The 27,661-nt window shown below is 41.4% G+C and overlaps 1 protein-coding gene across 1 annotated transcript in view; it reads left to right on the forward strand.

Annotated features, from left to right (window-relative positions):
* LOC132819527 (synaptosomal-associated protein 25) overlaps positions 1 to 18,007 on the forward strand; it is a 128,974-nt gene extending 110,967 nt beyond the window's left edge. Inside the window, exons 5-8 of the mRNA XM_060831083.1 lie at positions 1,929 to 2,046; positions 7,794 to 7,919; positions 12,325 to 12,469; positions 17,924 to 18,007. Coding sequence (XP_060687066.1) covers positions 1,929 to 2,046; positions 7,794 to 7,919; positions 12,325 to 12,469; positions 17,924 to 17,992 — 458 coding nt within the window. The 3' untranslated portion in view covers positions 17,993 to 18,007. The remainder of the gene's footprint in view (positions 1 to 1,928; positions 2,047 to 7,793; positions 7,920 to 12,324; positions 12,470 to 17,923) is intronic.
* Positions 18,008 to 27,661: the final 9,654 nt, after the last annotated feature.

The raw sequence follows: 27,661 nt of genomic DNA on the forward strand, positions 1-27,661 counted from the left end.
AGGTTTCAACTGCAAGATGCCACTGAGTGATTCTGGACACACCAGCTTATTTCCCTGAATTAGTTGACTTTGTAGAATGTGATTTTTATTACTGTAAAATTAAAAAGAATTATTTGTCATTGCAGCACAGTTTTTTTTTGTCTAACAGACTCTGTATTTTAGATGTTAGCAAACTTCAATTCCAGGTGCGTATTTACACAGCGACTGTGAGACAATTAAATTTTATTTCATTGTATTTATTTTTGAGAAATGACTTTCCTTTGTGTAAGTAAACTTGGGATGTCCCTCAGTGCTTAATAACCAATACGATCACACGATCACACAAATTAAGAGAGGGAGGAAGGCATTTGAAACATTGAGCTTGCTTCATCATTCAGTAAAAGCAGAGCTAATCTAATTGTAACCTTAATTCCACTTTCTTGCCTGTCCCCTAAACTACTTGATTCCATTGTCAATCTAAAATTATTTTACGTAAACAGAAATTCCTGCCGAAGCCCAGAAGGTCTGATAGTATCCATGGAGTGAAATCAGAGTTAACATTTCGGGTCCTGTGATCCTTCCCCAGAATTCTGACTTCTCTGCACAGATGCTGCCAGGCCTGCTGAGCTTTTCCAGCAATTTCTACTTTTCTTTCTGATTGCCAGCATCTTTGGCTCTTAAAGCTCTGTCTACCTTCGCCTTGAATGATCTTCCTTCATTGATCTCTGTGCAAGAGAATGCCAAACACTAATAGCCCTCTGAGACAAGAAATTCCTCCTCATCTCCATTTTAGATTGAATACCTCGGATGCAGAAACTATGTCTCTCAGTTCTAGACTTCCTCACAAGATGAAACATTCAGCATCGACCCTATCAAACCCTTTCAGAACCTAATATGTTTCAATAAAATCACCTAACATTATTCTACATCCTAATACGTTTAGGTCTAATCTACTCAACTTTTTCTCATAAGTTTATTAAAACATTTAAAATGTAATAACTGTTGTAATACAGGGATCACAACAACTAATTTGCACACAGTATGGTCCCATGAGTAATCTGCTAATCAGATTGTGTTGGCTTTTCAGAGAAATATTGGCCCAGAAACTAGGGATAAACTTCTCCCTGCTCCCTTCTTCAAACAAACATAACATTTATATCCACCCGAAAGATCAACCAGGCCATCAGCATAGCGACCCACCTGCAACATGGCATTTCCGACAGTGCAGCATCTCTCAGTACTCAAGTCTCTGGAGTGAAAATGGTACCCAAGCCACATGTGACTCAGAGGCAAGAGTGCTACCCCCTTAGCTTGACAGGAGGAGAGGCTATGTGGAGAGAAACTATGAATTCATAATCAAAGAGTAACAAATTTCTCTTTGAAGGTCTGGCTTCTATTTTTCTTTCTTCTACATTACATTTAGATTGCAGAATATGCTCATCAAATGGCCCAATACCATCATTACCTGAAACAATGAGATAATTATTTTCCTTTCTAGGTCTATCAACAAGAAATAATTTGGTCCACATTCAATGTGCAGACAGCAGTAACAATGCATCAAGCTAGTGAACTTGTCTCTGGCTTCATAACTTAGTCAACATGGTCATTATTCATGGTCAATGCAAACCGAAATTCATTCCACTGCTATAATCCCTTTATCCTGACCAGAACAACTTGATCGTGTGGAAGATGGCATGAACCATATCAACCAGGACATGAAGGAAGCTGAGAAAACTTTAAAAGATTTAGGGAAATGCTGTGGTCTTTTCATATGCCCTTGTAACAAGTAGGTACTGAGTGCTGGCTCTGATGTGTGGTGTCCAGCTGTCAAAGTGAATGTCTGAAGTGTTCCTTTTTTGAATTGTCTTTTTTTTCTTTTTGTCCTTTCTTTCTCATCTGCTTCATTGTGTGGGGATTTAAAAACAAAAAAAAATCTTGTGTTTAATCAGAACAACTGGAACGCATCGAGGAAGGAATGGACCAAATCAATAAGGACATGAAAGAAGCAGAAAAGAATTTGACAGATCTAGGAAAATTCTGTGGTCTTTGTGCCTGTCCATGTAACAAGTAGGTGGTGTCCGTCTGCCTGCCTGCCTGCCTAAGCATCTGGGCATCCAAGGCTCAAAATCAAGCCTTGCACAGCTCATCCACGCTTGGCATTAGTGGCAGGATGAGCAATTGGCATGCAGAGAAATGATATAGTTTAAAGGCATCCATTTCATAGTGTAGACTATCCGGTCGGTATAATGCATAGAGAAATCAGGCATGCTGCAAACAGAAACCCTCCACTCTCGATGTCAACTATGTAAGCAATGCCCTCGCATGCTCATTGTACAGATATCGAGCTATTAACTTGGAGATGCTAAAACGTAAATAATAGAACATTACCAGAACACACTCAGCATGTTATCAGTTGACAGATCTATTCAAGAATGACTTATTTTATTGTGCCATGTGATGTGGGTAATAGTGTGTGATGTCTAAATGTTCAGTTGAGCAGCAATGAATGAACTGTGTTATCGCCTTTCAATTTTTAATTGAAAGTGGTCCATTCCGATTCTTAACACAACTGGATTCATTATTGCTGTGATGTGTCATTTGTTGCTTCATGGGGAAAACAAGCAAAAATGAGAAGAATTTGGTTAATTCTGCCTCCCTGAAAAGCAAAGTGTAACAAGACACAGCCTGAACAAGTAATTTTGACGTAAATCAGTCAACAGATGCTCTTTAGTAGTCTCTATTTCACATCACTGTGTGAAATGATAACCTTGTTTTTCGAGCATGTTTATTATGACAGATTTATTTCATGCCTGAGTGTGTTCTTGTATGTAATGTAACAGTCTATTATTTCAGCATGCAAATTTAACAGCAGGTAGTGATTCAGGAGCTGAGCATGTGCAGTATGCTGTGGTTAAATCAGAACGGTTTGTAACTTCCAAATGTGAATGCCTGTCATACATATGCAATGATTGCAGCAACAGAGTAAAGGGAAGATCTTTCAGAACAGAGATAAGGAGAAACGTCTTCAGCCAGAGAGTGGGGAAATCTATGGAATTCACTGCCACAGAAGACTGTGGAGGCCAGGTCATTGAGTATATTTAAGACTGAGATAGATAGGTTCTTGAATATCACAGGAATCAAGGGTTATGGGAAGAAATCGGGAGAATGGAGTTGAGAAACTTATCAGCCATGATTGAATGACAGGGCAGACTCGATGGGCTGAATGGCCTAGTTTCTGCTCCTGTGTCTTATAGTCTAACAAGTCAGATTTTCTCATTTTTATTTTCAAAGTTTAATCAACGCCAGTTGAAATTTGTTTTCTCTTTGTTCTACTTGCCCGTTCACACTCCCTTCGGAAATGTAGGCTCCTATTGCGATTCTGACACAGGTGGGGCCCAGAGTCAAGGAAATCTGCACAGTCTGATCAAACTGGCAGTGGTGCCAGGTCCCTTCTGTGCTCAGATGCAAATCTGTGCTTCCCCCAGGCTGAGGATTAAAAACCGTCACAACCTGCTCAGTGGGAACTGAGAGAAAGCAAGCCACAAGAGAGGTAAGAACTGTGAGAGCAGAGCGGGGCAGGAGGCACTCAACTCTGTTGCAGCCTTTGCTACCTTAGAGAGCACAACCCCAAACTCTCAGCTCTCCACCCCAATTTGTCCACCTGACCCTACTCACCGCCTCCCCATTTTTGACAAGCCATGACTTCAATACCCTTGAACGAAGACAAAACCTCTGCAGGTCTGGCAGCATCCTCAGGAACCAGTTCTGGGCAAGGGTCACTGGACCCAGAATGTTAACTCTGATTTCTCTCCACAGTTGCTGCCAGACCTGCTTAGCTTCTCCAGCCAATTTCTGTTTTTGTTTCTGATTTCCAATATCTACAGTTCTCTTGGCTTCGACTTTTATTCAATGCTCTCGACCTGAAGGGAGAGGAGTCTCTGCTCCATAACCCTCCAGGGCTTGTGGACGTGTTGGCAGGTGTATCCTGGAAGGGTTCAGGCACATTTGGTTATAGGCCTTGTTTGTGGTCATTGCAGTTCCCTCTTGGAAGCGTGAGCAATTAGTGGTGTCAGATGATTCAAATGCACCATTTGAGCTCTACTTGGTGATGGGGTGGCACAGTGGTTAGCACTGTTGCCTCATCCTGCCTTGGGTGACTGTGTGGAGTTTGCACATTCCCCCTGTGTCTGCATGGGTTTCCTCTAGGTGTTCTGGTTTTGTCCCACAATCCAAAGGTGTGCAAGTCAGGTGGGTTGGCCAAGCTAAGTTGCCCATAGTGTTAGATGCATTAGTCAGGGACAAATGTAGGGTTGAGTAATGGGTCTGGGTGGGTTACTCTTTGGAAGGTCGGTGTGGACTTGTTGGGCTGAAGGGCCTGTTTCCATACTGTAGGGAATCTAATCTGACAGGAACACTCCCCCTGACCAATGAAGAAAGGGGCCTATTTCCAAGATGTTTGTACTTCATGAACCAGGCTATTGCTGGTGGTTTATGTTTAAACAAAGCTTGCCTATTTTCGTATAAAAGCAGAGGAGGCTGCAAACACTCAGCAGGTCAGGCTTTGCCTACCGAGAGAGAAAAGCTTCAGATCTGAAGTGAAAGAAGTTACAGATATAGAGTTATAGGGGTATTAGCACGGAAACAGACCCTTCGGTCCAACTCATCCATGCTGACCAGATATGTCAACCCAATCTAGTCCCACCTGCCAGCACCTGGCCCATATCCCTCCCAACCCTTCATGATGGATTTTAAACAATTCCAAAGGCAGGGAAAATGAGTGACGGGGGTGATAGAACCCAGCAGTTGGAATCTGTGAAAAGGTGAAACCAAAGGGTATAAAAAAGGTGAAATATGATTAACAGACAAATAGAAACTCTGTTGGATAGTACAGCAGACATTCTTTGAGGTGGACATTTCTGGAAGAGAATAGCAGTGAATTGCAAAGGTGGCAATGAAAATATAGGAAGGAGGTTTTGAGAAATGCAGAGCAGGTCTGTCACTACCCGTGGAGTGTATGTTTCAATGGTGTGTCAGCCTCTGCACTAGCTTTAAACTTGTTGCTGAGATGAGGTTTAGTGAACATGCAGACACATCTCTGAAGCATGCTGTAACTGTGGCCTTAGCCATTGAGTGGTGGGGACCGTTGTAGAATGTTGGACTGGACTGAGAGCTATTTAGGACACAACCCCGCTATTGTAAGCGACGGTACCTCTCCCCCCCCACCCCCGATTTTCTTTCTTCCTCCGTGGACATCTGAATACTGTGCATCGCATATTTAAATGGAAGTGGAAATTGTCATGGTCCCCAGCCTTACAGATTGTAAGATCAGAGAAACATAGAAACAAAGGGGATAGGAGCAGGAGTAGGCCATACAGCCCCTTTAGCCTGCTCCACCATTCATTAAGTTCATAGCTGTTCATTGGGCTCAATGTCCTAAATAAACCCTCTCCCCATATCCCTTCATCACTTTAGCCACAACAGCCATTTCTACCTCCCTCTTGAAAACACAAAATGTTTTGGCCTCAACCGCATTCTGTGACAGTGAATTCCACTGGGTCCCCACTCTGTGAGTGAATAGATTTCTCTTCATCTCAGTCCTAAAAGGTTTACCCCTTATCCCTAAACAACTACCTCTGCTTCTGGACTCCCTCGCCATCAGGACCATCCTTCCTGCGTCTAACCTGTCCTGTCCTGTTTTAGGTTCCATGAGATAGCCCCCTCATTCTTCTAAACCCCAGGGAATATAATTGGAACAGATACATGAATGGGCAGGGAGCAGAGGGATACACATCCTTGGAAAATAGGTGCCAGGTTTAGATAAAGGATCTGGATCGGCGCAGACTTGGAGGGCCGAAGGGCCTGTTCCTGTGCTTTAATTTTCTTTGTTCTTTGGTCTAACTGACTCAATCTCTTCTCATACATCAGCCCTGCCATCCCAGAAATTGACTTGGTAAACTTTCGCTATGCTCCCTCTACAGACAGAACATCCTTCATCTGATAAAGGAGACCAAAGCTGCACATAATATTTCATGTGTGGTCTCACCAATGCCTTGTATCATTGCAGCAAGAAATTGTTGTTCCTGTTCTTGAATCCTTTTGCTTTGCAAGCCAACAAGATCTTTATTTTCTTTACTGCCAGCTCACAAAAACCTGAGGTCTAGCCTGATCTCATCCGAAAGGCAAAAACGCCCAGACTAAAACACCCATCACATCTCTAACATTTTCCTGTTCTGAGGGAAGGTGAAAAGCCTGAAAGTGTTAACAGTGTTTCTCCCGCCACAGATGGTGCCTGACCTGCTGAGTGTTGCCAGGATTTTGTGTAACGACAGTCCATTAGTTCTGAGCCGGATCACGTATTTGATTTGATCTATTTATTTGTGTATCATGTGCCCAACAGAAGTTATTGGAACTGAGTGCTGGGTGAAGCATATACATAGACACCAATGTTTCACCTGACCACTCAAGTCTACCAATGGTCAAGAACAGATAGTCACTTTACTGTTAGATTCTACAGGATTAAGCAGCTGGGAAAAATCAGAAATGGCTTTAACAATGGAATGATTGGGCTGGTGTGGCACAGTGGTAGTGTCCCTGCCTCTGGCATAGGAGGCCTGCTCCAGATGTGTGGCATAATTGGTTGATGTTATAAATACCTAGATAGAATATACTTTGCTATACAATTAACACAGCACATACTGCACATCCCAGAGACCTGACACTGCAGCACTGTTATTGTAGCTGCACGGATGAGAATGGGCTTATATAGAGAGAGAAAACGTGCACGAGCTTTGCGAATCGCAATTTTATTTCAGCTTGCTATTGACTCATTTCTTTTGTTTTGCAACCCCCCCCCCCCCCCCCCCCCGCCAACCCCTTCCCCTTCCACTATTAGTTGATGATCAAAGATTTATTCTAATTGTGTGCTGAGCAAGTCATTAGTATCCTTCCATTGATGTTGCTTTTTCTGCTAGTGACCCTTCGGTTCATGGGCCTGCCTGAGTGTGCTTTGTGCTTTCCCTTTTGTGCCTAGGGTCCAGACTCAAACAAGACACAAGGATGTGTTCAATGCTTTCCTTTCTAATCCTAATAGTTCACTAACTGCGTTACCTTTCGCTCTTGCATTTGTTCCACTGTATGTGCTTCTTCAGTTTGCGTGTTCATTGGCAAAGGGGCATACATTAGACAACGACTTATGGTTAATAAATTACAAGTACCGATATATTATTCTGAAATGCGGCCAACATTTCCAATAACAATACAAAACTTTCAACATAACATTGGTAGATTGGGTTGGGAAAAAGTGTAAGTAAAATGGTGCTTCTGATCATACAGCTTGTGCAAGCTGCTTTGATAGCTATTGGCTACTTGCTTCATGATATTAAATACTTGTGTTATCTTCAAAGGGGAGGGAGATACTTGAAAAGAAAACTTCAAGCTCATCCTAAACTTCACTCCAACACGACAGTCTGATTTCTGTCATGTGTTGTCCATGCTGAATTTGACAGTTTTTTATTTCTGTCTGCTAATGTTAGTGTTGTATGTCTTGTTCTGTGTAATAACCCAAAGTTTCATTAATTTCCATGTGAATAATATCGGAAACACTTACGTGGACGTTTGTGCACTGAAAAGTGTAATATGTGTTTGGTGCAATCATGGCTACAATTTTTTTCTCAATCATATGATATATCGGTATGCTATTACTTCCTAAAATTTCCATCTGCCTGGTGCAGTTAGAAATTGTGGAGTTACAAAGTGTCCCGGCTTGAGCCCCGGTTTCGGTGTCTACGTTATGGTGTCCTGTTGTACTTGTGCAGACTGAAGTCAAGTGATGCTTATAAAAAGGCCTGGGGGAATAACCAGGATGGGGTCGTGGCCAGCCAACCGGCCCGGGTGATGGATGAGCGTGAGCAGATGGCTATCAGTGGAGGATTTATTCGCAGGTGAGATTAAAACTCAGAACGCACCAGACTAAAAGACATACTGTTATCTGGGGCTTTACCTTGGTCCCAAGTTGAACGATGCAAAGATTTCAGTCATCAAGAACCAAGCTTACGAGTGGAAGAAAGCCATGGTATCGACCAATGGGGAAGACCCACCAGCTCTCCACAGGTGGATAAGATGGTTTAGAATTCATTTTGGGTGGAGTTTAATATTACTGACCCAGGTCCAGCTCATTGCTGGAATGAAACGCACTCTCAACAGGAGGTCTGGCTGATTTATGTATCTGACAGGCACTTAGGGGGTGACTTTATAGAGGTTTATATTCAAAGTTTGTGAAAAGATTTGTAGCTCGGGTGCTCGTTGTTGTGGTTCTGTTCGCCGAGCTGGGAGTTTGTTGCAGATGTTTCGTCCCCAGTCTAGGTGACATCCTCAGTGATTGGGAGCCTCCTGTGAAGCACTTCTGTGATCTTTCCTCCAACATTATCTGCATCCATGAACACCAACTAGCCACGAAACAACATGACCAGCTATCCTTAGTAGCCACATACGCAGATGACAAGCAACATGAATTCGACTGGGACAACACTACTATTATAGGACAAGCCAAACAGAGAACAGCCAGGGAATTCCTAGAGGCATGGCACTCTCCACAGATTCAATCAATAAGCACATTGACCTGGACCCAATATATCGGCCACTGCAGTGGACAGCTGGAACTGACAACCAGAAGCGGCAGATTCAAACCACTACAAATGCTGGAGGAAAGATCACAGAAGCGCTTCACAGGAGGCTCCCAAGCACTGAGGATATCACCTAGACAGAAGACGAGACGTCTGCAACACAAATTCCCAACTCGGCGAACAGAACCACAACAACAGAGGTTTATATAATCATTGAGGGCATGCATAGGATGAATAGCCAGGGTTTGATTTCCCAGGGTAGAGGAGTCCAAAGCTAGAGTGAATATGTTTAAAGTGAGAGTGGAAAGGGACCTAAGGGACAATCTTTTCACACAGAGGGTGGTGTGTGTGTAGAATGAGCTGCCAGAGGAAGTGGTGGAGGCTGTTATAGTTACAACATTTAAAAGTCATCTGGATGGGTAATTGAATAGGAAGGGTTTAGAGGGATATGGTCAAATGCTGAGAAATGGGACTAGATTAATTTAGGATATCTGGTCAGCATGGATGAGTTGGACTGACATTTCTGTGTTATACATCTCCATGACTCTATGATGGGCCTTTCCTAGAATTCAGAACACAAGGAAGGAAACCCTGCTTGGCCCAGTGCTGCCATTCACTAAACCACATTCACTAATGTTCTTCAAGGAAGGCAATGTGCCATCCTTACCTGTTCTGGCCTACATGTGACTCCCAACCCATGACATTGTGGTTGACTGTTAACTGCCCTCTGGAAATGGCCTGAGCAAGTCGGTCAGTTTTAGTGGCATTTGGGGATAAACAAAATATGGTGAACTAGGCATGCCTACATCGCACAAATGACAGAAAAAAAAATAAGAGGGACTAACATAGCTGGTTTGCCTCCAACAGACATCATCGTAGGATCTCTGGACGCATGACAGAGAGGGCAAGATGCAAGGATGGGTCCCAGTTTCCTCAGTCGAGCACTAAGTGCCTTTGAAAGATGGATTTTGTCTTAAAAGCTGTGGGTGAATCCCACAGGAGCTTTCTGGTTAATCTTTTGAAGACTGTAACACTCGCATCCTTGAGCACCACTCATTTCTGCTGAGCTTCAAAATAATTACTGTCAATTGGCTCGTTAATGAGCCTGATTCCTTGTTTTGCACCACATGAAAATTTTTGAATATGTGTCCTGTTCACCAGTGTGTAAGTCATTCATATATAACAGGGAAAGCAGGGGCAAGAGCAAATCCAGCTCATTATTACATATCCATTTGCCTTCTTATAGCATGTTAAGTTGCATATGTTTTTTATGCTACTGCAGGTCTGTAAAATAATACCTACAATGTTCACAAGAACAGCAAACAGTATAATGAAATTGGAGACCACAATCACCAAAGTGGAACTGTTCCACTTATAAAAATATTCAAATCTCTGTCTCTAAATACAAAAGGTTTATATTGATCTTAGGATTGGCAAGTAGAAAATATATGGTTCACACCAACAGGTTAAAGTGAACTGTTTTGTAACTGTGATTTGGAGGTGCTGGTGTTGGACTGGGGTGTATGAAGTTAAAAATTAGCATTTAGGCTGATTACTTTGGAAGATGAAATGGAAAAGTCACATCAGTCTAGCAGTAAAGCTCAGATGTTTCTGTTCTTTCAAGAGTGAATCTTTTGTTCTTTATCTTGAACATAGTAACTGATAGAGTATGGTTCGTTGAGCTGTGGTAGCTCCTCCAATGTCTGACGTGGGAAACTGAGGGTGAAAATAAGGTGTACTGGCTGCAAAACAGAGCTCTCCCCTAAGGTTGGAGCTCAAGGAATTATTAATTTTCCATGCTGGAAGAGATGGCAGAGGTAGGGAGGGACCAGACAATGGCAGGGATTTGCTGTGAAAAGTGGGAATATTGTCTTCAATGCATTGACAATAAGATGCAACAAAAGTTGGTGAGGAACAGAAAAACAGGAAGCGCTGATAGTGGAAGAATTAGACCCAACCTAATTCTGATGGGTCAGAGAGCTGCAAGATTATTTATTTATACTTTGGGATTCTTGAGAAGTGAAGTGAAAATTGGCGGGCATTAGAGAGTGTGTGGTGCTGGAAAAGCACAGCAGGTCAGGCAGCATCCAAAGAGCAGGCAAATCAAAGGAATATGCCTAAAGCTTATGCCTGAAATGTTGACTCTCCCTCATTCCTGATGAAGGGCTTATGCCCAAAATGTCGATTCTCCATTCCTGATGATGGGCTTATGCCTGAAATGTTGATTCTCCTGCTCCTCGGATGCTGCCTGACATGTTGTGCTTTTCCAGCACCACACTCTCGACTCTGATCGTCGGCATCTGCAGTCCTCACTTTCTCCTAGTTTAGAATCGTCAAAGAATGATTTTAGCTTAGAAAACATGGAGAATAAAAGCTTTTAGAAAAGTTTTTGGAGGAGAATTGACTGATTTTGATTTGACTTGATTTCTTGTAGTCACATGTACCGAAGTACAGTGAAAAGGTTTGTTTTATGAGCTGTACAGGCAAATCATGGCAAACAAGGACATACAGACCACAGGGTGCTTAGACAGAGCAGGACATACAAGGGTATTAGAGCTCCCTTCAGCAGTCTGAAAACAGCAGGGAAGAAGCTGTTCTTGAATCTGTTGGTGCATGTGTTCAAGTGACTGTGTCTTCTGCCGGATGGAAGATGTTGGAAGAGAACATTACTAGGGTGGGAGAGGTCTTTGATGATGTTGATAGCCTTTCCGTGGTAACGAGAAGTATAAATGAAGTCCATGGTTGGGAGGTTGCCTTTCGTGATGGTCTGAGCTGTGCATGCAACTTTCTGTCATTTCTTACACTCCTGGGCAGTGTATGCAGTAGGGGTCAGAAGCAAATATAGTTACTCTCCTGAAAAAGTGGATAGGACAGTTCAGGGAAAATACAGTTACCTTGAGGTAAAGGTTGATCCTCTGAAATTTCCAGACCAGAGTATTTGGTTAGAAAGCTGCAGATTATGGTAAAGCTGATAAAGTTTAAGCACTCAATTCTGTGAGTATTCATTTATAAAGCCTTCATAGTTCACAAAACAGAACTGAACAGAATCAATTAAGTTGAACCTAAAGATTTGATAAAGAAAAGTAATTTCTTTGGATTTATCTTGCTGTAAACTAATAATATTGTGGAACAAATGAAACTGTGTTTAATATCTTTCAAACTGTGCTCTACATTTCATTTTCTTGTGAATTAAATATTTGCTTTGTTGTTAAAGAAAGTCTCCATTCTTGTGTACCTATCCTGCAGTGAATGACCAATATGTTAAAAATTACACAACACCAGGTTACAGTCCAACAGGTTTACTTGGAAGCATTCTAGCTTTCGGAACGCTGCTCCTTCATCAGGTGGTTCATCAGGTTTTCATCAGCGGCGTTCCGAAAGCTACTGCTTCCAATTAAACCTGTTGGACTACAACCTGGTGTTGTGTAATTTTTAACTTTGTACACCCCAGTCCAACACCGGCATCTCCAAATCATGACCGATATGTTACATTACAAAAAAATGCATGATCTATCAAAGCAGATTGCATTCTGTGATCTGATTTGTCCAGTCATAACATGAGTTGAGACCATAATAAAGTAGAAACCACTATTGCTGATTAATTGAAAATTCCCCTATTCCATTCCTCTAACTAAATTTAAGAGATAAAATTGTTTTTCTGTATAGTCAGACTCAAGGAAATGATCCAAATAATATATTTTAAAGACACTTTCTTCTGATGCAGAGTAACCAATGATGCCCGGGAAAATGAGATGGATGACAATTTAGAGCAAGTTGGTGGTATCATTGGTAATCTTCGCCACATGGCTCTTGACATGGGTAATGAGATTGATACACAGAACCGCCAGATTGACAGGATTATGGAGAAGGTAAGACTATTAGCAAATCAATTTTAAAGGTACTTGGGGGGGAATATGAATTCACTTTGTAACTGGCCCTAAACTAATTCTGAACTATCGGTGTTCGTGTGTTTAAAATGCACTTCGGCTCACTCATTAAACTGTCTACTGATCTATGTTGTTTGCAATTCTGTTCTCCCTCCCATCAGAAGAATGCTGTGAAATTTAATAGGGTTCAGAAAAGATTAACAAGGATGTTGCCAAGGTTGGAGGGTTTGAGGTACAGGAAAAGGCTGAACAGGCTGGGGCTGTTTTCCCTGGAGCGTCGGAGGCTGAGGAGTGACCTTATAGAGGTTTATAAAATCATGAGGGGCATGGATAGGGTAAATAGACAAAGCCTTTATGGCTGGGGTGGGGGAGTCCAGAACTAGATGGCATAGGTTTAGGGTGAGAGGGGAAAAATGTAAAGGTCAGCTATGGGGCAATGTTTTCATGCAGAGGGTGGTGCATGTATGGAATGTGCTGCAAGGGGAAGTGATGGAGGCTCGTACAATTACGACATTTAAAGGCATCTTGATGGGTACATGAATAGGAAGGGTTTAGATGGATATGGGCCAAGTGCTGGCAAATGGGACTGGATTAGTTTAGGATATCTGCTCGGCATGGATGAGTTGGACAGAAGGGTCTGTTTCCGTGCTGTACATCTCTACGACTCTCTGACTCTATTTGAAGTTTGAAAACACACACTGTACTATCATTATGCAGTGTATAGCCATGTGCCCACATTAACAATGTAAATGCAGTAGGAAAAATGTCGCATGTTGAGGGTTGTGTTGCTGATCACTATAAGCAAATGTTCTGCCGAGCCAGTAAATGGTGCCCCATTCTGAGGCCAATTACCAAGATTGGAGAGGAGGGATTGATGTGTTGACAAAAGGATATTGGCTAAATTTTTAACCCTTTTTTATTTAAATTCAATGCACTGTGTTCACAGTAACATTCACACCACAAATGCCAGGTAATGGCCATCCCCATTTTAAGACAATCTAACCACTGTCCCTTGTCATTCAGTGGGATCACCATCACTGAATTCCCTCTGTGTCAACATCTTGGGGGTTACCATTGACCAGAAACTCACCTGGACTCACCACATAAACTGTGGCTACAAGAACAGATTAGAGGCTAGGAATATTGCAGCAGGTAAATCACCTCCTGACACCTCAAAGCTTGTCCATCATCTATAAGGTACAAGCCAGGATTGTGATGGAATACTCTCCACTTGCCTGGATTAGTGTAGCTCCAACAACACTCAAGAAGATTGGCACCAGCCGGGACAAAGCAGCCCACTTGACTGGCACCACATCCACAAGCATCCACTCCCTCCACCACCGACACTGATTAGCATCGGTATGTCCTGCCTACAATATGTACTGCAGAAAATTGCCAAAGATCCTTAGACTGGACCTCCCAAACCAACAACCATTTCCATCTAAAATAGAGAGAAGCAGATACAGGGAAACATCACCACCTGCACATTCCCCTCCAAGTCACTGAGCATTCTGACTTGGAAATATATCACCATTCCTTCATAGTCATTGGGTCAACATTCTGCAATTCTTTCCATTAAGCACATTGTGGATCAACCTACAGCATGTGGATTGCAGTGGTTTAAGAAGGCAGCTCACTACCACCTTCTTAAGAGTAACTGGGGATGGGCAATAAATGCTGGCCAGGCCACAACACCCATGTCCTACAAGTTATTTTTTTTAAAAACTGTGAGCAATAGCTTCTTGTTTATCAACATTTCCCATCCAAAGGAAGGGTTGTAGTGACATATAATTTCTGCAAGAAACACTGTTGAAAACAGGCAAAAGTCTTTTGAACTTATTTAATTTGCAACATGTACTAATATGTGTTTTGTATGAATTTTCAACTGGGGTAATGTACCTAAATTCCTCAAGTGAAAAGCAAATTACCAACTCCTGCCTTGGATGTACTCAATGACTATTCTAAATTGTATTTTTACCTGAATGTTGCTGTGTATATTGCCAGCTGATGTGCAGAACTTACAATAATCTAACTCCAATAAAGATGGGAATATCATGACCCATGAGACAAACTTTGGGATAAACGCATCATTCACACTCCATAAATAACTGTACTGATACAATTCCTGAAGAAGGGCTTATGCCCGAAACATCGATTCTCCTGCTCCTTGGATGCTGCCTGACCTGCTGCACTTTTCCAGCAACACATTTTCAGTACTGACACAATTGCATAACTAGACCTTCTGATTTGAATCTTCTGGATGCTTCAATATGATGTGTGAGCACATCATCATTGGAGTAACAGAGAAGTGAAACTTTCCCTGTTGATGGCTTTAATGAAAGATTTACATTAGCATGAGACAGTAACTTCACACAAATATACTTTCGATGAAGAAAGAATGATTAGGGGGTGATGGTGGGACAAGCTGAATTACACATTTGCAGAACTGGTGCAGATGATGGGCCAAATGGCCTTCCACTGCACTGCAACAATTCTGTGATTCTGTGAGTATCTCATTGACATAGTCACAGGGTGACTAACATTCGTAATATTTGTTAACATGTTCATCAAGCAATGTTTGATCACTGTCATGTTCAGAAAGCATTTTATGGTTAGTTCCTCCCCTCACCTCTCAAGTCTGAAGTTATGTGACATCAAGTTATAGGTGAATGCGTTTATTTAAAATCACAAGCTTTCGGAGTGCAGTTCCCTGTCAGGTGAAGCCATTTCACCTGAAGATTCTTGTTGCTCACGTCTTCAGTGCTTAGTGAACGAGCAACACGTTGATCTCTGAATTGAAAGGGAACTGAAAACTCTATGGGTAAAGTACGGACAGTTACCTGTGGAATATCAGGTACTTCAATTATTATTGTATGCGGGAATAATGATCAGTAACACAACTAAGTAAGTAATTAGAATATTCCTGTCATCATTTTTGCTGCTGCTAAGTTCCAGACTACCTCTGGAGGAGATAATATTTTGGATACATGCCTATGAGTTTCATCATATAAACAAGCTTCCCCACTGAGCCAATTTGTCTAAATTCTCTCCTCCACTAGCTTCAATATTCCTGAAAAGAGAGGCATTTGTCAATGCTTTTTAACCTTCCAATCAGCAGAACAAACTCAAGCATAACTAATTTTAAACAATCACAAAGATTTATATGACAAGAAAAAAGTGTGCTCATTGGTAGGGATACCAGGAGGGAACTATCAGCTCCCCAAGGTTTTGGGTAATTGGACAACAACCAATTGGATTCCTGATGAAGGACTTATGCCCGAAATGTCAGCCGTTCTGCACCTTAAATGCTGCCTGGCCTGCTGTGCTTTTCCAGTGCCACACGTCTCAATAACAACTAACAACCAGTTTAAGATAATCAGTCAAGTTCATAATATATTTATACTTGCATAAAATGACATTCATTCAGATGCAAGAAGCTGTTATTTGCAAACAGAAGGATTATGTTCACCCAGAAGTTTTGGGGTGCCTTTTGTTCCTCATTCCATCCTCCATGCTCATGCTTCAGCCAATCAGCACCCTTTATCCCTGTACCTTAAACTGTTGTGAGAGGTGAAATTTGGCATTCTTGCGTGTGTCCTGATGAGTGCAAGATGAAAAGCTTAAGCAATGTGTCTCTCTTTTCAGCAATATTCAAGTTTGGTATTACCAAACATTCCCCATATGTTTGTGACTAATAACCAAAAAGGGAATATCAAAAAAAAACTTCCCATTTGTTATTGCCAAAGTGATTTATTTTATTTCCATCATTGTTTGTAGCATTGTCCAGAAGATTAATCTTTATTTCCTGGAGACTCCAGGACACTACTGTCAGAATGCTAATCCCATATCTACAGATGTTTCACTGCCTTTTAGCCTCTAGCACTGAGCAATGAAACATCTGCACGTACTTGCAAAGGGACAGTGGCAATGCACCACTGATCAGTAGAGCTATAAGCGGTGTTCTCCAGTGTGCTGTACCTCTGTGATTTACTATTTCGTCAGCATTAGAAACACCTATATCCAATTAACTGAATGTATGCTAGCTAGTTCTTACTTGGGGGTGACATTATAGAGGTTTATAAAATCATGAGGGGCATGGATAGGATAAATAGACAAGTTATTTTCCTTGGGGTGGGGGAGCCCAGAACTATAGGGTTTAGGGTGAGAGGGAAAGATATAAAGGGAACCTAAGGGGTAATTTTTTCACACAGAGGATGGTGCATCTATGGAATGTGCTGCCAGAGGAAGTGGTGGCAAATGGGACTCGATTAGGTTAGGATATCCAGTTGGCATGGACAAGCTGGACTGAAGGGCCTGTTTCCGTTCTGTACATCTCTATGCCTCTATTTGCACAACGCATTTGTTTAGGTATTGACGTTGTCTACATATCCTCTGTATTGTTGGTCAATGGAAAAGATTTTATAAACGACATACCTTCCTTCTGTGAACATGTTTTCTTTTAACAGTGAGTGTACAGTACATGTTGAGAACGTGTTCTCTCAGGCTGGAGAACCTAGAAATAATCAGTCTCAGAGGAAGGTGTCAGTCATTTTGGTTGCAGATTGGGATACATTTTTTCACTTAGTGGGTTGTGAAGCTTTGGAATTCTTCGCCCTGGGGAGCTGAGGATATTTAGCCGTTGAGTACCTAATATCCAAAAGTTGACAAGTTTTTTTTTGAGGAATTAAGTAAGTAAAGTCATCGTAGTCCTAGAGGACTGCTCTGTCATTGGTGAGAGATGGTTAGTGGTGGTTTAACCTGAGAGTCACCATAAGTCAGGCAAGGGAAGAGGTTGAGAAGACCAGTCGTTCATGGTAACCTCGGTCGATATGGGATTTGAACCATGCCGTTGGTGTCACTCTGTACTATAAACCAGCCAGCTGAGCTAAAGGAATGGAGGCAGATTCGGGAAGTGGAGTTGAGATAGATAATGGTCAGAGTTGAGAGTATGGTGCGGGAAAAGCACAGCAGGTCAAGCAGCAGCCGAGCAGCAGGAGAATTGACATTTCAGGCAAAAGCCCTTCATCAGGAATGAGGCTTGTGGGCCAAGGAGGCTGAGAAATAAATGGGAGTGGGGTGGAGCTGAGGGGAAGGTAACTGAGAATGCAATAGGTAGAAGAATGTGGGACAGAAGGTGATAGGTTGAAGAGGAGGGTGGGTCACATAGGTAGGAAAGACAATGGACAGGTCAAGAGAGAGGTGCCCTCCAGCATCTACAGACCTCACTTTCTCCTATTAGATAGTGGTCAGCCAAGATTTTATTGAATGGTAGAATAGGCCTGAAGGGCCAAATGGCCTCCTTCAATTCTTATTTCAGATCCAGTTGTTTGTGGTGCTTGCCATTCAATTATTCTTCATTCTTTGGGTAATGTACAATTAATTTGCTCTTCCTCCAACACAAAATAATGTGGGTGCAATTTTTTTTTATAATTTTAGGCTGAATCCAATAAAACCAGGATTGACGAAGCTAACCAACGTGCAACAAAGATGCTGGGAAGTGGCTAAGCCTGCAGGAAAGTGCACTACTCCCTGGCACTCTTCAGAAAGCAGCGTATACATTGATTTTATTGTGGTATTTACTGACTAGGTTTGCACACATGCACATGACAGACCCAGTGTAAAAGTTGCCCTGTGTAGCTTGTCATATTTTTAACCAGAGTACTTGTAATTATTTATTTCTAGATGAATCTCTTTCCAAAGGATGTATATAGGGCTGGATTGATGGCTTTAGCTCACTCGTGATTTTTCATTTTGTTTTCCCATTACAAAGTTTGCTCGGTAAAATAGGAGCTTGAGAAAAGCTGTTTTTCTTTTGAATTGCAGGGTGTACAGTATTGTCCTTGTGAACTGTGTCATTACACAAAGCTACTGCCATGTTCCTAAGGGTAATGTGATGATAAAAATGCATAGTTAAAAACAAAACTGTTGTCTTATGTTCATTTCACAGAACCTTTCTAACTTAACGTCAAGGAAGTGTGGTGTGTGTAACTGTAACCGTCCTTGCACTGAGGTGATGTACTCATACAATTATGCATGATATTAATTGTAAGACCCTTCTGCTAAAATGATCTTCACATGGCAGTAGCGCCTTGGCAAAGCATGCTCAGTATTGAGACACAGTTGATAATAGGTTATATCTGCAAGTCTACAGTAGTGCCACATTTTATGTTCGAGAAACAAAACCGTGAACATGGTGTAAAATAAGGACAAAGCATTTAATAAATGAACAATTCCTGCAATGAGTATTCTCAAAATGAGGAAACTTAAGGCAGAAGCAAAACATATTGGTAGCGGTTAGACAATTTATCCACAAGGTTTAGATGCTGCTAATGGTAACAATATCTGATGGAAAGATTGCACTAACAGGGGAAACGTAGTTGTATACATAGGCCTGAATATTTATGAAAGATATGTAGATTTTATAAAGAAATTGTATTTTGTTTGTTATTACCTGTGTTTTGTAAAGTTTCTTGTCGCTTTATGTATTTAGAGCTATGCACAGCAAATGGCTGGACTGTGTAGTTAAAGAAATAACTAAACAAAAATAACAAAATCTGTTGAGATAAATGTTATTACAGCATGTAATGTGGAATTCCTACTGCCTCTGTCAGTCTGTGAAGTGGTTAATGTTTTGTAGCTAGTTAAAATGATTAAATATTACGAACCTTAAGCAATGTGCAGTTTAGTTTGTTGCCTACAAACCTTCTAAAAAACCTATAACATGCATTGAGGCAGGTTAATGTCTTTGATGCAAACAGGAGAAGAGCTCCATTGTACATTATTTATATTAACAGCTGAGATCTCTTTATCAAGGCATATCTACTATTTTGCTAGACCCAGCACATAAAGGAAGTTTCATGTGATCTAAACTAGTTATTAAATCAAATGATTGAGCATTTCCCAATGCTTTTAAAGATTACCTGATGTGTTGTATAGAGATCCTTTGATCTGCTTCTCAAAGAGCAAATGCTTATTTCTGACACACTGAAATTTTTGTTAGAAATATCTAAATCCTGATATGCTACTCATGTTAACGTTCATGTAACTGTGTTGACAGCTAACAGGAGGGACATCATTTTTGTTTTATACTGATAGCTGCCACTTAACATCTCATTACAAATAAATGGCTTGCTGATGAATATGCAAATGACAGCAATTCTAAATCAGTGCTTTGAATTCATTGATTAACATTCGTTGTTAATAATAACACTAATATAATAAGCTCCTTTTTGGAGATTAGTATATTACTGGCCTAGTCCTTATCATTAAGCAGGTTTTAAATTGTTTACCTTCTGATAGACTTGGAAGGAGAATGAAAATACAAGATAATTAACGGTGAGAAAAATTACACATATGCATTGAAAGAAGCAACAGAAATATGAGCAAAAGCAAAACATTATTGGAGCCTTTTATTTAACAGGTTTCACATTACATGGACTTATCCAAAGCTGAAGCCTCATTTGGGAATGAAATTACATATCATCGTATCTGGTGGAATTCGTTTACTTGTACACGTTATGGAGATAAAGACAAGAAAACTGATTTCAGAATGAGAAAGTCAGAAAAACAGAAGAGATGTTATAGGTCAGGAACTGTTGCTGGAACAATGACCCAGAACTTGTTTACGTCAGGCATTTGTTGGGACTGTTTCATCTTCAGCTCCAAATGGTGTGCCCTGCAAGTTGTTGGATGTGCAAGCTATTTAATGAGGCTTGTGGGACATTGATGAATGAGGGGATGAACAGTCTATCTCCTTAACCTGTGATATATTTAAGGATTGAGACAGAAACAAAGGAAGAATGGAAATAAAATCCAGTCAGAATTAGACTTGGAGAAAGGAAAAAATAAAGAGAAATGAAAATAGATTTGATTATGAGGCAAAAAAGAAGAAGCTAAGAGAAAAATAAATTGAAACTCTCCAGGGAAAATTGCTACCTGCAGGAATGAGTCTCCAAAGTTTTAATTGTTGTTTTTCTGGGCTAGAGAGGTTGAATAGAATTACAGGAAGATAAATCTCAACTTTACAAATGTACTTACTTTATTAAGTGCCAGCCCTAACCTTCTAACTTAAATTTAGTTAGAAATTAATGTGCAACTGCAAAAATGCATTCATACTCATGAGAAGGCATGGATTGAGTTGCCATTTTGGCATACATTTGACAGGGTGGCATAAGATGTCCAGCAACAATTGTCACAGTCACAGAATATCTCTTCTTTGCCAATTCACATATTCATAGAGCCAGGCACTGTTAAATTAGCCACTACTAATTTTAGTCAATTGTCAAAAACCTGATTACCTTCCTCCAAATGTTTCTTCAGCTTCTGGGAATGTTTGGATTTTTTTTCTGTCCCTTCTTTTTGTGCGCATTTCTTAACCTTAATGTGGACTACGGGTTTGCAGCTCATGGTCAACATGCAACGTTCACAATTTGTTACTTTCTTGGCATTCCTAATTAGGCCATTGGGGCAATGAATATCCATTTTAACAGGGCAGATAGGGAAAAACAAGTGTCCTGTTCCTTACAATTCTCCAATACATATTACCAAGAATGCACGGTAGTGATATTAGATGGAAAGATTGGATAGCAATCCCCTTCCTGGTACTGATACATCTCTTGAAAAGTACAAGAAAAATGGCTTATATGAACAGGCTTTCTGAGAAATTCCTCTCCTGTTGTTCTGCTGAGATTATCCATGCCATATGGAAGTTATTTTAAAGGTCATGCCAAGTCTCAATGATCTTACCAGATCATAAGGATGCTCTCTCATTAGAGAGAGATAACTGATGGTAATTTAATCTGAGCACCACCATAACTCAGATGAGGAGACGGGTTGAGAAGGAGAGTCCTTCATGGTAAACTCAGCGAGCATGGGGATTAAACCCTGTTGGCATCATGTTGCTTTGAAAACCAACTGTCTAGGGTTGAAAAGTGTGAATCTGGAAAAGTACAGCAGGAGAGGCAGTGTCCGAGGAGCAGGAGACTGGATGGTTCAGGCAGAAGTGGCATTATTCCTGAAGAAGGGCTTATGCCCAAAACGTCAACCCTCCTGTTCCACAGATGCTGCCTGACCTGCTGTGCTTTTCCAGCCCCACACTTTTCCAATCTGACTCTCCAGCATCTGCAGTCCTCACTTTCTCCTAAATCAACTGTCCAGCCAACTAAGCTAAACCTACCCTCATCTTAAGGGTGAAAAGCAACACAATCAATGGTGACTAATCAAGTTGTGTCTATGAAACAAATTTACCTGTTTCTCCAGAATTGTTCAGAAGGTCATAGTTTCTATAATATTGTGACCTTGTATGCTATTGTATTTTGAGGCGGAGTGGTATATTTCTATTGTCAGTGGGAGAAGCCTCCAGCATAACTAAAATGTCATAATTTGTGTATTAAACTGAAGGGGATCTCAGGCTTATACATGTCATTGCATTAGTTTGGCCATCTGAAGCTATTCAACCATTACAAACGTGTACCCAAATCAGATTAAACACCCAGGACAAGAAGACAATGAATAACAAAAGACAACACTAGTGCAGAAAACATGAAGATGACCAACATAGAACGGTGCACTCAATTAAATTTGCAGGTAATATGATGGGAAATGAAGACATGGTTGGTGGACTGAAAATGATAAAGAACTACCACTGTTTGGAAAACAAGAAGATTTTAAACATTTTTAATAATACTTTTTAGTTGACAAGAATTTGGGGTGAAGGGTAAAGGGAACAAAGCAAGGAACAAAAGTTAAAGTGAGAAAACAAGCAATCAAGTCAACAGCAGAAGAAAATCCTCCATATTCTCACTTTAATTTTTAACCAATCGCTTGAGGGATTTAATGGTGCATCTCTAGAGAAGATGAAATTGACCCGGGAATTTTAGCTCAAATGCTGGGACAATACCACTACATCACAAGAGCCCCAATAGGTACATACCGCTTGTTTTAGTGAATGAAACGGCAATGTAGACCTTTTCTAAGCAACCTGTTTGGAGATGTTATTCCACATCTGTAGAGCAGGTAGGCCATCACCTTGGGTCTCCTGTCTCAGAGGTAGAAGGACTACCACAAAAGTTTCTTAGGTAATGTATGCTGACTACAATGGCTCAGTGAGATCTGAAAATTAACAAATTATCAATGTTAGACTAAGCATTACTAACTGGGATCAGGAGGGGTGTAAAATAACCAAGGCAGTAGTTTCCCACATATGACTGCAGAAGTATTGATGAGGCCCAGATATGGTCTACCTCGGCATCCGATGGAAACATGCAAGGTAAGAAAATATTCATTGAAATTTTGAAAATCAATCAATTTTGGCACTGCAGAGGCAGTTAAGTCTTTCAATAAGTAATGTAACATTAAATTGGGATTGTTCAAAGTATTTACAAATAAGATTTTATGAAGTTTATTAGCAGCAGATAGTGGTTGATGAACTATCCATTGCCCAGATTACCAAACTGCCCATGAGGGAAATATAAGCTGTACAAGTGACCCAACAATAAACCTAAGCTAATAAACATAAAATATTGCAAAGGTAATACATTAATGAACCATTATAGTGAGAACTAATAATGTGCTTATTAAATTTTATATTGTTTCCTTTGTTATTTGTTTAAGAAACAGCCAAGCAGAACAAGAAGGGAAGCATTCTTAAATGTTACTAATTACAAAACCAATATCCCTGAACAGCTACATGCAAAATAATGATTTTCAAAATATGTTAGGTTGAGCAATAGGGAGAAGCTGAATAGACTGGGGCTGTTTTCCCTGGAGCTCAGAGGATCATTCCACACGGAAAGAAGCTAATTGGGCATTTGTGTTCGTGCTGGTTCCATGTGACAGCTCTCTGTTTGTCCCAGTCCTCGCAAGTTGTTTCTTTCAAGTATATGTTATCACACATACCTCCATTCATATGCGTTTAAGCTCAACTTCAAGCAATTGAATTTGTGTAGACTCAAAGGAATGTACAAAAGTTGAAAGAACAACAAAAAAGGACAAACAAGGAGGTGAGGGGTATGTTGGTGTTGGGCGATTACCATGTTCATCAAGTTACCATATGCTTACTGTTTGAAGGGAAGCTCAACATCACTGTTGGCCTTTGATGAATTGTGGCTGTGGTCAAGACCCAATTCACCAGCCCAGGCTCCAGGTGGCCCAAGTGAATGATATAGATGTAGTAGAGCATGAACAAACTGCTTGCAGACTGGGCAAGTTCCAACACTCTGCCAGCTCGGAATCTCGAATGAGCATGTTAGCGTTGATGAGATGATCAAGCATGTCCAGTTGACTATACGCTACGCAAGCTGAAAATGTGTTGCTGGTCAAAGCACAGCAGGCCAGGCAGCATCTCAGGAATAGAGAATTCGACGTTTTGAGCATAAGCCCTTCATCAGGAAAGGCTTATTCCTGATGAAGGGCTTATGCTCGAAACGTTGAATTCTCTATTCCTGAGATGCTGCCTGGCCTGCTGTGCTTTGACCAGCAACACATTTTCAGCTGTGATCTCCAGCATCTGCAGACCTCATTTTTTATACGCTACGCAAGCTCAACTTTGCATGCTGAGCCTGATTTAGACAGATATAAGTAAAGCAATACTGATTGTTATGTTAAGAATTCTTCCTGGTGGCACAGTGTGAGGTTATCCAGGATTCTCATCCATTGCTGTCACCGTAGATCATCAGAAGCCGGTCAGGCTGCTATGGGAAAACCAAGCTGTGCTTTTTGTTCAGATACCTACAGGTAAGAAATCATCTACATTATTGTGTATGTGATAGATAACCTGGATCATTAAATGTTATGTCATAGAGCTGTACAGCACAGAAACCACCCCTCGGTCCAACTCGTCCGTGCTGACCAGATAACCTAAATTAATCTAGACCCATTTGCCTGCATTTGGTTCATATTTATCTAAACCCTTCCTATTCATGTACCCATCCAGATATCTTTTAAATGTTACAATTGTACCGGCCTTCACCACTTCCCCTGGCAGCTCGTTCTATACCTGGATGGCCCTTTGTGTGAAAAAGTTGCCCCTTAGGTCCCTTTTAAACCTTTCTCCTCTCACCTTAAACGTATGCCCTTTAGATTTGGATTCCCTTACCCTGGGAAAAAGACCTTGGCTATACACCCTAGCCATGCCCTTCATGATTTTATAAACCTCTATAAGGTCATCCACTAATCTTCGACGCTCCAGGGAAAACAGCCCCAGCCTATCCAGCCTCTCCCTGTAGCTCAAATCCTTCAACGCTGGCTACATCCCTGTAAATCTTTTCTGCCCCTTTCAAGTATAACAAAATCTTAGCAGGGAGACAGAATTAGAACATAGAACATAGAAAAATACAGTGCAGTACAGGTCCTTTGGCCCTCGATGTTGCACCGACCCAAGCCCACCTAACCTACACTAGCCCACTATCCTCCATATGCCTATCCAATGCCCGTTTAAATGCCCATAAAGAGGGCTACTGGCAGGGCATTCCATGAACTCACGACTCGCTGAGTAAAGAATCTACCCCTAACATCTGTCCTATACCTACCTCCCCTTAATTTAAAGCTATGCCCCCTCGTAATAGCTGACTCCATACGTGGAAAAAGGTTCTCATTGTCAACCCTATCTAAACCCCTAATCATCTTGTACACCTCTATCAAGTCACCCCTAAACCTTCTTTTCTCCAACGAAAACAGCCCCAAGTGCCTCAGCCTTTCCTCATACGATCTTCCTACCATACCAGGCAACATTCTAGTAAACCTCCTCTCCACCCGTTCCAGTGCCTCCACATCCTTCCTATAGTATGGCGACCAAAATGCACACAATACTCCATATGCGGCCGCACCAGAGTCTTATACAACTGCAACATGACCTCATGACTCCGGAACTCAATTCCTCTACCAATAAAAGCCAGTACACCATTTGCCTTATTCACAGCACTATTTACTTAGGTGGCAACTACCAAGTATCCGACCAATAGGCCAGTACCCCATCTTCTTGTTACTCTTACCAAAGTGAATCACTTCACACTTACCTACATTGAACTCCATTTGCCACCTTTCTGCCCAGCTCTGCAGCTTATCTATATCCTGCTGTAACCTGCCACATCCTTCCTCACTGTCAACAACTCCACCGACTTTTGTATCATCCGCAAACTTGCTCACCCAACCTTCTAGCCCCTCCTCCAGGTCATTTATAAAAATGACAAACAGCAATGGTCCCAAAACAGATCCTTGCGGAACACGCTAGTAACTGCACTCCAAGATGAACCTTTACCATCAACTACTACCCTCTGTCTTCTTCCAGCCAGCCAATTCCTAATCCAAACCTCTAACGCAACCTCAATGCCATACCTCCGTATTTTTTGCAGTAGCCTACCATGGGGAACCTTATCAAACGCCTTACTAAAATCCATATACACCACATCTACCGCTTTACCCTCGTCCACCTCCTTAGTCACCTTCTCAAAGAATTCAATAAGATTTGTGAGGCATGACCTGCCCTTCACAGAACAATGCTGACTATCCTTGATCACATTATTCCTATCCAGATGTTCATAAATCTTATCCCTTACAATTCTCTCTAAGACTTTGCCCACAACAGAAGTGAGACTCACCGGCCTATAGTTACTAGGATTATCCCTACTCCCCTTCTTGAACAAGGGAACCACATTTGTTATCCTCCAGTCTTCTGGCACTATTCCTGTAGACAACGAGGACATAAAAATCAAGGCCAATGGCTCTGCAATCTCCTCCCTTGCTTCCCAGAGAATCCTAGGATAAATGCCATCAGGCCCAGGGGACTTATCTATTTTCACCCTTTCCAGAATTTCCAACACCTCTTCCCTACATACCTCAAAGCAATCCTGGGTCTCTGGATTAACAGACCAGCGATAATACCACTAGGACATTGCCTCCCCCTACAGAATTCATGAATACAGAATTCATGACGTTTCTTTTGTGAAAATGTGCAGTTCTGTTCTTATTGTAATAATTTTCTGCAATGTTTCTTTCTTCGCTGTTGGATTGTCCGCTCATTGGCTGATTGTGTACTTTGTTCTTCCTGGGATGCAGACAGCACCAGCATGTATTGCCCACTCCCACATCCACTTCAGAAGGTTGTGATGAGCCACCTTATTGAACCGCTGCCTGCCCATATGGTGAACAGAAATCCAGAGTGTTGTTAGGTCGGGCTTTCTGGGATTTTGACCCAGGAACAGTGAAGAAATGACAATGTGTTTGCAAGGTGGGATAGTGTTTGACCTAGGGAGAACTTCCAAGTGATGGTGATCCCTTGTGCCTAATGCCTTTATCTTTTCCAAAGGGTGGAAGGCACTCCATGATGAATGTGGGCATTATGTTGCTTGTTTCTTATCTTGTCCTAAGAATGATGTTTTATAATAACCTGAGAGCTTTTATCTGTTTTGAGGTTCTTCTGTATTTGTGAACAATTTTGATTTCTTTTACACCAATTTGCAAAGCCACATTTTTTTATATGCTCTTCAGCATATACCTTACTGTGCTCTCTCAGTTATTCTGCTTTTCTTTCTCTCTCTCTGTATATGCTCATGACTTTCAACTTACCCCAGCTTAAAACTGATATTTCAGATCCATGTCCCAACTAGAGTTGTGCAGCATGGAAATGCTAAATTAATCTAGTCCCATCTGCCAGCACTTGGCCCATATCCCTCTGAACCCTTCCTATTCATGTGTCCATCCAGATGCCTTTTAAATGTTTTAATTGTACCAGCTTCCACCAATAATCTGTTTTCATTCATCTTAACCTTCCCAATGTTCCTGTATGAACTTCTAGAGATTTATAAAAGCATGAGAGCATGAATAGGGTGAATAGCCAAGGTCTTTTTCCCCAGGGTAGGGGAGTCCAAGGCTAGAGGGCATAGGTTTAAGGTGAGAGGGGCAGTGTTTTCATACAGAGGGTGGTGCATGTATGGAGGGAACCGCCAGAGGAAGTGGTGGAGGCTGGTACAATTACAAAAGATATCTGGATGTTATATGAATAGGAAAGGTTCAGAGAGATAGTTGCCAAAAGGGACTGGATGGGTTTCCTCCGAGTGCTCCGGTTTCCTCCCACATTCCAAAGATGTGCAGGTCAGGTGAATTGGCCATGCTAAATTGCCCGTAGTGTTGGGTAAGGGGTAAATGTAGGGGTATGGGTGGGTTGCGCTTCGATGGGTC

This window comes from Hemiscyllium ocellatum, chromosome 10, assembly GCF_020745735.1.
Source record: "Hemiscyllium ocellatum isolate sHemOce1 chromosome 10, sHemOce1.pat.X.cur, whole genome shotgun sequence".
Taxonomy (NCBI): Eukaryota; Metazoa; Chordata; class Chondrichthyes; order Orectolobiformes; family Hemiscylliidae; genus Hemiscyllium; species Hemiscyllium ocellatum.